Source organism: Notamacropus eugenii, chromosome 1 (genome assembly GCF_028372415.1).
Source record: "Notamacropus eugenii isolate mMacEug1 chromosome 1, mMacEug1.pri_v2, whole genome shotgun sequence".
Classification (NCBI taxonomy): Eukaryota; Metazoa; Chordata; class Mammalia; order Diprotodontia; family Macropodidae; genus Notamacropus; species Notamacropus eugenii.
Genome location: NC_092872.1, coordinates 386,693,071 through 386,705,068, shown reverse-complemented (window position 1 = coordinate 386,705,068; position 11,998 = coordinate 386,693,071). Strand labels below are relative to the sequence as shown.

Below are 11,998 nucleotides of genomic sequence, written 5' to 3'. Positions count from 1 at the left end.
CCTTTAGCTAACATGTATCTGAGGAAATATTATCTCAAGTGCTTAGATAAATAATGAAAAGAAGATTCAAGGGGTCTTTAGTAAAAAAAAAGAAATTAATTTTGCTAAGGTTACAAGGCAGCTGTAGTGACTAAGGAACTGAATAAATTGGTGGAGTCATCAAGGTGGAAAAACATAAATCACATACAGGGAACTCCAAAATTACAGAATGGCTAGAATATTATGTAAGTATGAAATCAGGCTGGAAAGGAAGAGTGGAAGGAAGGAAACAAGCATTTATTAAGGGCTTACTATCCTAGACACTTTACAAATATTTCATTTCATCCTCACCGTAACCCTGGGAGGTAAGTACTATTATTATTTCCATTCTATAGTTGAGGAAACCGGGGCAGACAGTTAGCTAAGTAACCCAGGATCACACAGCTGGTAAGTGTCTATTTGACAGATTTGAATTGAAGCCATCCTGACTCCAGCAGCTCTCCATCCATGAACCAGCTAGCTGCCCAGATTGTGGTAGGCCTTTGGAATAGGAGAATCTTGAGAGCCTAGGGCTTGGGGCTTGGGAGAACTCCTAGTCTCATTTGGGGGATGAATAATGGTTCTTATATAGTAACTACAATTGGAAAGTGTGGTTAAAGGATCCAAAGACCACCATCCCTGAGGAGGCTTCCTAAGAGTGAGAAGGGTGCTACAACCTAGCTATGAACTTTCTCCTAAGCACCTGCTTAAGCTAATTCCAAATCAAGAGGGAGATTTCTTGATAGATAGAATTTCTTCTGGGGTCAGAGGGAGAAGAATGTGGAGGCCTTGGATAAAAATCAACTAGAGAATTCACCCAGGGAAATACGGTATAGCATAATTTAGCAAGTTAGTGAACTATCCAATATGAATGCTCTGAACAATTACTTCAGATTCTTTTTTAAAAAAAATAAAGGAGAACTTTATTTATCCCAATGTTTAGAGATCAGTAGGTCTTCTTTCCTCCTCCCACTCCAGCCCTCAACCCTGAGAGAGATAACAAGTCCTCTAAGTTTTGGGAGATTTTTTCATGAGTTGCTGCCACCAAACTAATGTATTACCCTGATCACCTTTGCTAATGAAGCTCTCCCATTATAGCTATTGATAAGTAATTGGTCTTGCTTTGTCCTTGAAGCTTTTCCACCTTGGGAGAACCTATTCGGAGGCTCTCTGTATTCTGCTAGCATAGCTTTCAACCACTCAGGGTAATTGAACCTTACTATTGTTATATCTTCAAGTGCTCTTTTTCCTTGAATATGTGCCGAGCACTGTGATAAGTGCTGATGATACAGATACAAAAGATAGTCCATCTTTCCAGAGAGCTTATGTTTGAATAGGGGGATAGACATATATAAGAAAGTGATGGTCAGGGACTTGTTTGGTGAGTAGAACCACAGAGGAGTCAATAAGTCATTTTCAGAAGCAGTGTCGGTTTTGGTTTGATTACTGTTCTGAGGGGGCGAGTGATTGTGGGGGATACACACATAGGTTTAATGACAAAGGGATAGCTAGGGTGGGCAATCAGATGCAGTGTCTGAGACTGGCTAGAAAGAATGAAACAGTGAATTGGTGCTGACTTGGGACAGGACAGATCCAGGACATTTGGTCCAAAGGTGAACGGATTATATAATTTGGTATGATCTCAGGAAGTCAAATACTCTACAGGAATCAGGAAAAATACATTACTAGTCTGGAAAAAAATAATGGGCTAAGGAAAGAAAGAAGCATTAGGTGCTAGATTCAGGGCACCTAAATATGGTGACTTTGAATACCTTTTGAGAGAATACAGGGCTCCAATCACAGCAGGGCAGGGTCTCATTTCTGTGTTTCTACCCCTAGATCATGGCACATACTAGGCACTTACTAAATACCTGGCAGGTTGATTGTTGGCTTATTGGCAAAGAAAATAAATTTCCCAGAGCACACTCTGAACCAAAGTCACAGGATTCCCTGAGGGCAATTCAGGGGTAGGGATGCTGGGGTTTGAGGGTCGTAGCTTATCCACATAAAAATGAAACAAGACAGAATGAGGGTAAAGAAGAGATCTAAACAGAGTTTTAAGAAATCACTTTCAACTGTGATGGGTTAAGGCTTCCAAGTTGGACCATAGAAAGCAGCTTGATTGATCCAGCTCTGAAGCCTGAAAGACAAGAGATGTTTAGGTGAGGGTGAGTAGAGTTAGAAAAGGCATTCCAGGCAGGGGAGATGGCCTACACAAATGCCCAGGAGGGTGCAGGATGGGAAGAGCTAAGAGTCCAGTTTGATTAGAAGGTAAAATGCATGCTGGGGAGATGTATGAAATAAGGCCAGAACCTTATGTGGAGCCACAATGGGCAGTGTGGTACATGCCAAGATAGGTCTTGCATTTTACCCTGTAGGCAGCTGTGAACCAAAAAACAGTTTTAAACAAAAAAGTGACAATTGGAAGGATGCATTTGGCAGGCCTGTAAGTAGAAAGGAGAACCTAAAAATCAGGGACCAGTTAGAATACTATTATACTAGAATAAGGGTGGGAAACCTGCAGCCTTGAAGCCTCTAGGTCCTCAAATGCAGCCCTTTGAGCGAATCCAAACTTCACAGAACGAATCCACTTAATAATTTGTTCTGTAAAGCTTGGACTCAGTCAGAAGGCTGCACCCAAGGATCTACATGACCACATGTGGCCTTGAGGCTGCAGGTTCCCCACCCCTGGTCTAAAGAATGCCTGAATTAGGGTAGAGGCAGTTGGGAATAACTGAAGAAGTAAATTAGTAGAGGCAAAATGACAGGATTTGATAATTTATTGGAACAGATGACTTAATAGCAACAGTGCTTTCCTGTGACGTACATGTTATACAATTGAGTTACTGTAGGTAACTCAATAGGCTCTGACAAGTTTCCCATTTAGGATTCCAGAAAATTTCTAGGACAATGATTAGCTTCATCTTGGAGGGCCAAATTAAAATTAAAATCCAGCACTTACTACAATGCCTTAGCTATAATACACACTTAACTTTAACTTAGTTAAGGGGATACTCAAAAATAGCTCTTAGGGAGTAGGAGCCTAAAGTTCAGGTATGAACCAGAGGTTGAGATGCCAAACCCTGGAAATTCACCCCTAAAAAGGTGATGTATCTCTAAACAATACTATCTTCTGGCTGTAGCAATTAATATACTGCAAACAGCATTAGCTATAGGACAAGCACAATAAGCCATATTTCTTTAAAGCTGATGCAATATTGAGTTGTATCAAGAAATGGAAAATCATACCACAGAGACCCATAATCCTTTATTTCACCTTCTACAGGTTCACACAGTTAACACCATAAATCAGCCATGTCTAACTCATGACAGTTCTTGTTGGAATAGGAAGAGAGACTGGAAGTTGAACAGATGGTATTTCAAATGGTGAGGGATGAGCCCAGACTCAGACTTTTCAGTGATATATTTACTTCTTGGCTTTAAGCTTTATGAAAAATCAGGATACAGGTTCTTTGAGTTCCTGATGAATACATCAGGAATTTCTATTTCTCCTTCCATTCTCCTAATTATACTTCATTCCCTCTCACAATCAGTTCTAAATAAACTGGCACCTTACAGTGATACTGCCTGTTCTTGCCCTATCTCTGTTCAGGTTGGTATCACCAGGAGACATTTAGAGTCCCTAATTCAGAAGGAACAGTCCAGACTGACTATATTCAAGGGACTTTCTGCATCACTCTAAAAAAAAAGCCCCTGTGGTCTGATCATAAATACAAACAAAGATCATCCATCTGCCCTTCAAAACCAGTCTAAGTCCCAGGGCAAGAATCATTTACAGATCCCTAAAAAAACAAAAACCAAAAAAACTATGAAATAGAACTGAGCCAATTTCACCTTTGCAAGTAGAAAAGCTGTCTAGATATTGAATATGGATGACTTTAAAATGTAATGTATGTAATACTGTTATAATAAACAGCTCTCTGGGTTGGTATCTTTTTCCTATGCTATGTCTAAGCCTTCTAAGGAAGAACTATTACTTATACAAACTTTCTTTTCCCCAAATACAGTAGGTATTTAATGTCTGTTGAAAAATGCAAAGAATTGCTCAGGTCTGTTCCACTCCTCTATGCACCCCTTCTGTGTACCTCTCATCCCCAAAGGAATATGTCTGTTTCTTAGAAATTTGGATTTGAAATGCTACTCTTGAGAGGAAAGCTGAAGATAATAGTACAGCCCACAGGAATAGAATGACTGATTCAATCAACTGGAGTGTATACAGCTGGCCAATCTAGAGTTACCATAATTAAGAGATACAAAAAGACATATAATTCATGAACATGTAGTCCATGTTTATTTCCAGGTCTGCCAAGGAGAAACATACACAGATCATTTAGAAGGGTAAGAATTTCAAAGTCACTGTATCCTAACTCTAAGCTAGTTAGGAGTAGGTGGCAGTTTTTAAAGTGATTTTTACTATAGTCTAAAAAGATTAATTATGCAAGATACAGCTAATTGCTTTGCAAAAATAGTAACACAATTTTATTTGTGTTTTTGCAAATGGAACCATATTTCTATGGTACAAAAAAGGTGCTCTACTTCAGAAGAGTAAGATATGCTACCTCTTTCTCCCTCTTTCCCTCCCCCCAAAACTGATCTCTCTTGCTGCTTACATAAAATGTGTATTTCACAGAACTCTGCCTAATGTCAGAGGTAGGTTAGCTAGCAAGAATCTGATACCTGCATGGATAACCCCAAGAAAGGAAAAGAAAAACAAGTCAGCTCTCATCTTCAAGGATCTCAGGATGCTCCTTCCAGAAAGCGTCACCAATGATATCACAGTGTAAAGCAACTGGTTTAGTCCTTGTTCGTGTCACTTCAACATTTTTTTCTTCTGTTTCTCCTGGAAGCTTGATTTCCTTTGATATAACTTCTTTAATCTAAAAATAAGTTTATTGAATTATAAGAGATTATCAAGAACTAGGAAGATATCACCAATCTCTCTCCCCAACCTTTCCCTGGTATTAAAAAGTAGGCAAGATGATTGTTTCTACCTTCATGCCTACAGTTAAAAAAAATTACATTTTACCCCAGTGGAGTTTTGTTTAACAGCTTATATTTTTAAAGTACTTTTAAAGTTAACTTGCCCAAGAACACATAGCTAGTAACTGCCTGAGCTAGGATTTGAGTCTGAATCTGTCTTCTGATTCCCACTACATACGTTATAGAAATGTTTTGTTGACTTATACATCTTGGTTAACTTATAGATTTACATGAACACTGGGCAGAAGGCCTAGTTCTGGTTAGCCTTGCGACAAATTACTTCACTTCTCAGAGGCTTAATTTTCCTCAACTGTAAAATGAAATTATTCCTTATATCCCTTCTAGCTCTAAAATTCTATGATCTAAATTGCATGAGATGGGCATTCCACACACATTCCACACATGACTCTATCTATCCTTCGGAATATTCAGACTGAGTTTATAGAATATAGACTAGTCAGCATCTTTTTTCAAATGAACACCATTTTACGGACTTAGAGGTAGAATTATAAAGAGAAGCCTAAAAGTAGCAGCCAAGAAGAAAGTTTTAAACAGTTACTAATAGTTTATTAAAAATACAGGAGCTAATCTGAAGCTATGGTCATTCCTCTACCCCATCCCATTTGAAATCATACTTCTTACCTTTTCCCATATGAGTACAGTTCCTTTCCTGTACATTGGTGGTTCATTATTGTAGTTAATGTTGTATTCAGAAAACAAAATTTCATTCTTATCTGCAGCAAGTGTTCCCTAGAATTAAAAAAATACACAAGGTTTTTTTACATACTTCTTAACCCTATCCTCAATCTATGCCAATAAACTAGTAAAACAGTAAGAAGGGAGACAAAATTTTTAAATGCTTTAAGGGCTTTTATCCATAATTATGAAATGTTTTAAAGAACAGTTCAAACCATTTCAATTTCTAAAATCATAAAACTCTCCACCTGCCATCATCAAACCAGTGACTTCACAAGCCAAAATAGTGACCCAAGGATAGAAGAAAATATAAATGGTCACCTTTGTTAATGGTGTGAGGGACAAGACTAACACTTACCTTTATCAACAAGAATTTATTAAACACCTGCTATCTGCCAGGTCCTATGCTAGGTGCTGGGGGTACATACAAATGCCAAGAATTAATAATCCTTACGCTTAAGAAGCTTATAAGCTAACTACATTATAATTGGCTTTACTAAAGCTAGTCCTGCATTGACTTATTGTGAAATCATAGATTAAGAGCCAAAAGGATCTTTAGTAGAGATCTCATCCAACTTTCTCATTTCATAAATGAGGAAACTGAGGCTCACAGAAGCCAAGATCACACAGAAAGTGTCAGAGCCAGGATGTGAATCCAGGTGCCCTGGCTACAAAGGTGGCACTCTTTTCCACATTATCTTGTGATGCATCAGAAAAGGGGATGTCACTGTCCTGTGTTATAATGGCATTCTATAACACAGTCTTTTCAAATAACATATAACCTAGTGAAAAGCCTCATTTAAAAAATGTCAGTTGGCTTTCAAAAACATATAGTGTTCTCTATTATCTTGGAAGTATCTGTGGCATGGTGAAAAGAGAACTGGTCTGAATGCCTGGAGACCTAGATACTAGTTCCAGCTTTATCATTATGTGGCCTTGGGCCTTACTGGCCTCCATATCCTAGTCTTTCAAATGAAGGGAGGTGGACTAGATGACTTCTACGTCCTTTTACCTCAATACTCTAATTTTCTGGTCTATCAAAAAACAATTGCATCAAAAGGTAAACTTCTGCAGGAAAATTTCTACAAAATTAAATTAATAGGCAAAATTAATAGGTAATATTTTCATACCTGTAATCTCTCTTGAGCTTGTGCGGGTGTTAATTTAGATCGCTGTATCAACATCCAGAAAACCGTGTTATAAAGATTATTGATATGACCTGGGTAGAAAAAGTTCAAAAATGTATATGCAACATTCATAGTCCAAAGAAATCACTTTCCTATCAATTCCCCTCCCCCCGCCCCTGAAGAAACATTTCTACTTCAGATGGTGAACTCAGAGACAATGGGTTGTATATGTTTGCATGTACATTTTAAAATGTTATATGTTTTTAAAATATACATATAAATATATATTTTACAAGTACAATGCACATGTAGAGTGCCTACTATGCGTAAGACAAGTGTTAATATTAGTGGACAAATCTTTGTTTTCAGTTACTTTTATTACTATTCTTTTCATTCAGATTAATGCTAATTGAAAAATAACTTAAGGGAACATTTTCTAAGTTATGTGATTTAAATTTCTAATTTTTTCTAAGTTCCTCAGAAGTCAGTCAAATGAATGAAGAGTCAAAAATAGCTTGTATGAGATAGCAGATATCCTTGGAATTTTATTGTTTTTAACAATACTTACAATCTGCTTGTCGCCAGCTGAGATAATCCTTTAACGTCTGGTTGCTAGGATACACTACAACTCTTCCATCAAAGGCTGGAGGATATAGAAGGTCCTGGTCCTTAAAGTAATCCTTCCAATAAAAGACATAGCTGGAGGCAAACTGAGAAGCCACGTTTGTCATAAATTTACTTGTAAGTACAGAGAAAAGATGGAGAGAAAACATGTTATATTAATATTTACCTAGCATAGGGATGGTGGGGTACAATAAAGAATTTATAGCTATTTGGTGACATTAATTGTAATGTAATACTTCGTTCCCAGGGTTTTTAAGGACAGTACCTCCCATTCCCTTCATACATAGAGCAGTTTCTTGAACTTAGGGGCACTTAATAATGTCTACTAAACTGAATTATTATTATTATTTTTCTCCACAGTAATTCAATTCAAACAAATGCATTTAGTATTTATTATGTAACAGGGCAGCTAGGTGGTGCAGTGGATACAGTACTGGGCTGGAGTGAGGACAACCTAAGTTCAAATCTGACCACAGATACTTACTAGCTGTATGATCCTGGGTAAGTCACTTAACCCTGTTTGCCTCAGTTTTCTTATCTGTAAAATGAGCTAAAGAAGGAAATGGCAAGCCACTCCATTATCTTTGCCAAGAAAACTCCAAATGGGGTCACAAAGAATTAAGACACAACTCAACAACAACAAATGTAACAAGCACTGTGGTAGGTGCCTTTAAGGATACAAAGAACAAAAAAAAATTTTTTTTTAAAGTTCTTATCCTTAAAGAATTTACATTTTACGGGGGGAAGAACATACAAGCTGATAAGTAAATGCAAACCATGTGACAACAATAAATCTATGATTAAAGCAAAAAGGGTGACCTTTGTCTTGAGGAAAATGGCTTGACAGGAAGAGATGGGAGACTCAAGAGAAATACCTGGCTCTTCTTCTAAACCAATTGCTCTTCCTTTTGAATACAAAGCTATATTCATCACTTTGTCCGTATGCCATGACAATATCTTCTAGTTGTGTCATTACAGTCTGGGCACATCGGGTCATCAGTTCCAGGGCTCGGCTATCATTGGGTTTTGTAAAGTTGTGTTTTTCTGCAAAACTTCATGGTGGGAAGGAGGAGAAACAAAGGTAAGTTTTCAGGAAGGAAGTTTAGCACAGATAATACAATGGAAAAACAGAAACAGCAACCTGCAAAGGCACAGTAGTATGTAGGGTTTACAATCAGAAGACTACGGTTCAAGCTGTGTGACCAAGGGGAAGTCACCTAACATCTGTGATTCAAGCAACATTTTAAATACCATGTTAAAAACTATCAATAACAGTGCTTTATCTCTTCACTTCTGTCTCCTCAAGGGCCTTTCCTGCTCTGACCAGGAGAAGTAAAGTAAGACTTTATCCCATGAATCTATCTTTCCTTCAGTTCTACGCCACATTAATTTTCCTTTGTCCCTCACTTCTTAGGTAGTCTAGCACATCTGAACAACTTGTGGAAACCAGTTGAACTAAAATTCTGAAAGTATGAACGTTTAATAAATATTAAATGACACAATAAACAGTAGAAACCATTTATTCTAACCTCCTCAGTTCAGAGGAGGAAAGTAAGGCCCTAAAAGTCACTTGACCTCAAATAAAAGCGCTGTGTGTCAGAGCCACATTCGAACTCTGCTTCTCTGCCTGTCAGAGGCCAGGAGATAGACTTCCTGTATGCCACCCCCTCAAAATCCTAAACAGATCTGGACGCTATTTAGATAATGTGGACGCACAGGATCATTTAATTAACCAGTTGCTAACATGAGGGAAAAGATGTGAGGAGGGGGGGAGGGTGTACTTTGCCACCAATTACAAGCTCACTTTCCATCTAAGCCCAAGAAAGAATAAATATACACCTTCTGCTTTTATTGATAAAGTACTTTAAGACCTGCAAAGCCCTTTCTTCACAACACTCCCCAGTTGTGGTTAAAGTGAATTCCTCAAAACCACGCTGCCAATAACTGGCAGAGCTGGAAATGAACCCGAGGCTTCTAGCTCCAAGGCCAGCGCTCTCTTCCCCTCTCTGAACTTCCTTAACGGCCAGCCTCCAGGCTTTGGGCGGCCTTTCCGGGGCGTGTGGGTGACGCTTCCTGCCGCAAGCTCATTGGCTGCGGGGTTCCCCTGGCAACAGCGAACGGAAGTGGCTGGCTGGGCGAGAAGGGCAAGGTGGGGGAGGGGGGAAGGGACCCGCCCCGGAAGAGCATGCGAGCCACGCGAAGCCCTGGCTGGGCAGCGCTCTCACCGATGGAAGTTCCTTCCGTCTAGCCGCACGACCACCCAGCAATGGGCCAGGCATTTGTCGTCCGTCTCGAAATCCCGTACGTACTCGAATTTGCTCTTGGCCATGGCGAAGCTGCTCACGGAGACTGTACGGCAAGACCGAGCAACGGCCGAAGAGACGCGAGAGGCGACTATGGCAGTGTTTGTAACCCACATTTCCGGCCGGGGAGAAGAAAATGCCCCGCCCCGGAAGTGCCTGTTCCCGACCTGGCTCCTCTAGCCCGCCTGGAGGACCTTCTTCTCGCTCTACCCTTCCCTTTCACCTTCCCCTGCGGTCAGTTTCTCCAGTCTGATCCCTGATCCCTCACTAGGCATAACGGGGGAATTTCTGTTTCCTCTCTCCAAGCTTTCTCACTAGTCACTTCACTTTTCCGCAGACACCACACTCACGAAAGTCTCCGATGGCTTCCTCTTGGCCAAGTTTCTCACCCTTTTTAGTCCAGTTTGTTCAAGGGTCCCCTGAACTTGTCTTTTTGAGTTGCCATATTTTCCCCAGACACTGGATCCCGAGCGTGCAGGAGGCCCTGCATGTGCCCAGGACGAAGCTCCTCCCGAACCGACATGCTTTGTCGTGGCACCCCAAGCTGGACTCCCCGTGTGTCCTTGGGAGGCAGGACTGGCCCCAGTCAGGCCCTTCCAGGCGGGGATAACGCTCGTGCGGCTGGAGTCCTGGGCAGAGAAGCAGACCCTTCTGTCGTCGTAGTCTAGCAGTTCCCAAGGGAAGAGAACGAGGCTTTTGCCAGCCCCTTGCTCCTCCCCTTGGGGAGGGGTCTTGTCTTTTTCCCCACCTTTGCTACAATGTTTCCCCTCCCATGTCCTACCCCTCCCTGGCATCCTCCCTTTGTCCTTCTGTTATAAAAATGTATCCTTCTGTTATAAAAATGTATCCTTCTGTTATAAAAATGTATCCTTCTGTTATAAAAATGTATCCTTCTGTAAAGACTGGGAACTCTTTGGGTTCCACATGCTTGTTCATTTCTCTTGTAATAAACCTGGTTTTCACACAAGTCAGGGGGTGTTGTGACTGCCTGTTGATAAATTCAACATTTAAGTGTTTCTGGTGGACAGGATGAGGGATAGGGGGTACTGGGCAACACAGAGAGGATACAACCGGTGTCCCAACTGGTGGGAAGATTACACTTTAATATTAGGGAAAGAAGCCAAAAGGCCTGCATCTGAACAGTGCCTCAGACGCTAGCTGTGGGATCTTGGGTGTATCATAAACTTTCAGAAACTCAGTTTCTTTATCTGCCAAAGCAGAGTAAAAATAGGTATACAATACCCTTCGCAGCATTGTGAGGAAAAAGAGCTTTGAGAATATGTTGTTAGGTAAGATGATTGAAACAAGGAGTATAGCAAGAGTCCAGGCAAAAAGTTAATGAGATATTTGAGGAGGGACAGAATATTTCCAGCTAGAGTTGTTAGGGAAGACTCCTTGGAGTAGGTGGCACCTGACTTGGGTCTTGAAGAAAGGCATGGTAGGATGGGGATGGGAAGGATGACATTAGTTCGTTTTACCCACAGGAGACAGCCTTGGAGATAGCAGGATATGAAAGGGGATAGAGGATAGCTTGGGTTAGCTGAAATGTAGAGAACATACTGGGATCATCAATTTAGAGCTAGAAGGGACTTTGTGGGCCATTGAGTCCAATTATCTCATTTTTCAGAGGGAGAAACATGAGAAAAGTTAAATGACTTGCCTTGCCACATGTCTGGTAACTATGAGGCAGGATTCAAATCAGGGCTTTATGACTCCAAGTCCAACACTCTCTTTTGGACTCTATATGCTACATCTTAAGTATTTAGATCTGAAAGGGACCTTGGGGTTAGTGGCTTTGAGGCAGCAAGGCATAGAGAAAAGAGTACTGGATTTGAAATTAGGAGAAACTTGTGTTTGAATCTTACTCCTGACTGTGGGGTCAGAGACAACCTTTATGAGTCTCATATTCCTGTCTATAATATGAGATTAATGCCTGTAGCACCTATCTTCTGGAGCTATTGTGAAGATCAAAAGAGATGATATGTATCAAAGTGCATTGCAAACCTGGAAGTGCTATGTAAATGTCAGTTATTATCATCTAATCTAACCCCCTGGTTAAATAAAGGAAGAAAAACAGGGAAAATGACTGGCATCTTCCTGAACTCCCCAATATCTCTCACGCCCCATAACCATTCTGTTTCCATGGCCTATCTTTCCAATATAATCTTTTTTCTCCTCTGATATAGCCACCACTCTGGTACAAGTCTTCATCACTTTGAAAGGTGGACT

General features: G+C 40.3%; 1 protein-coding gene across 2 annotated transcripts; it reads right to left on the bottom strand.

Annotated features, from left to right (window-relative positions):
* Window positions 1-3,266: 3,266 nt before the first annotated feature.
* THG1L (tRNA-histidine guanylyltransferase 1 like) lies at window positions 3,267-10,458 on the bottom strand. Of its 2 annotated transcripts, none has more exons than XM_072630850.1 (6): window positions 9,692-10,458; window positions 8,342-8,518; window positions 7,411-7,580; window positions 6,846-6,934; window positions 5,662-5,769; window positions 3,267-4,916 (listed from the first exon to the last, which is right to left on the bottom strand). In XM_072630850.1, exons 1-6 carry the CDS (start codon window positions 9,883-9,885, stop codon window positions 4,755-4,757), a joined length of 900 nt encoding a protein of 299 aa, XP_072486951.1. In that variant the 5' UTR covers window positions 9,886-10,458; the 3' UTR covers window positions 3,267-4,754. The 2 variants fall into 2 exon arrangements, with proteins under 2 accessions (XP_072486951.1, XP_072486952.1); XM_072630851.1 differs by lacking the exon at window positions 9,692-10,458 and adding an exon at window positions 9,306-9,516 and having other exon boundaries at window positions 4,303-4,916.
* Between the last annotated feature and the right edge of the window lie 1,540 nt (window positions 10,459-11,998).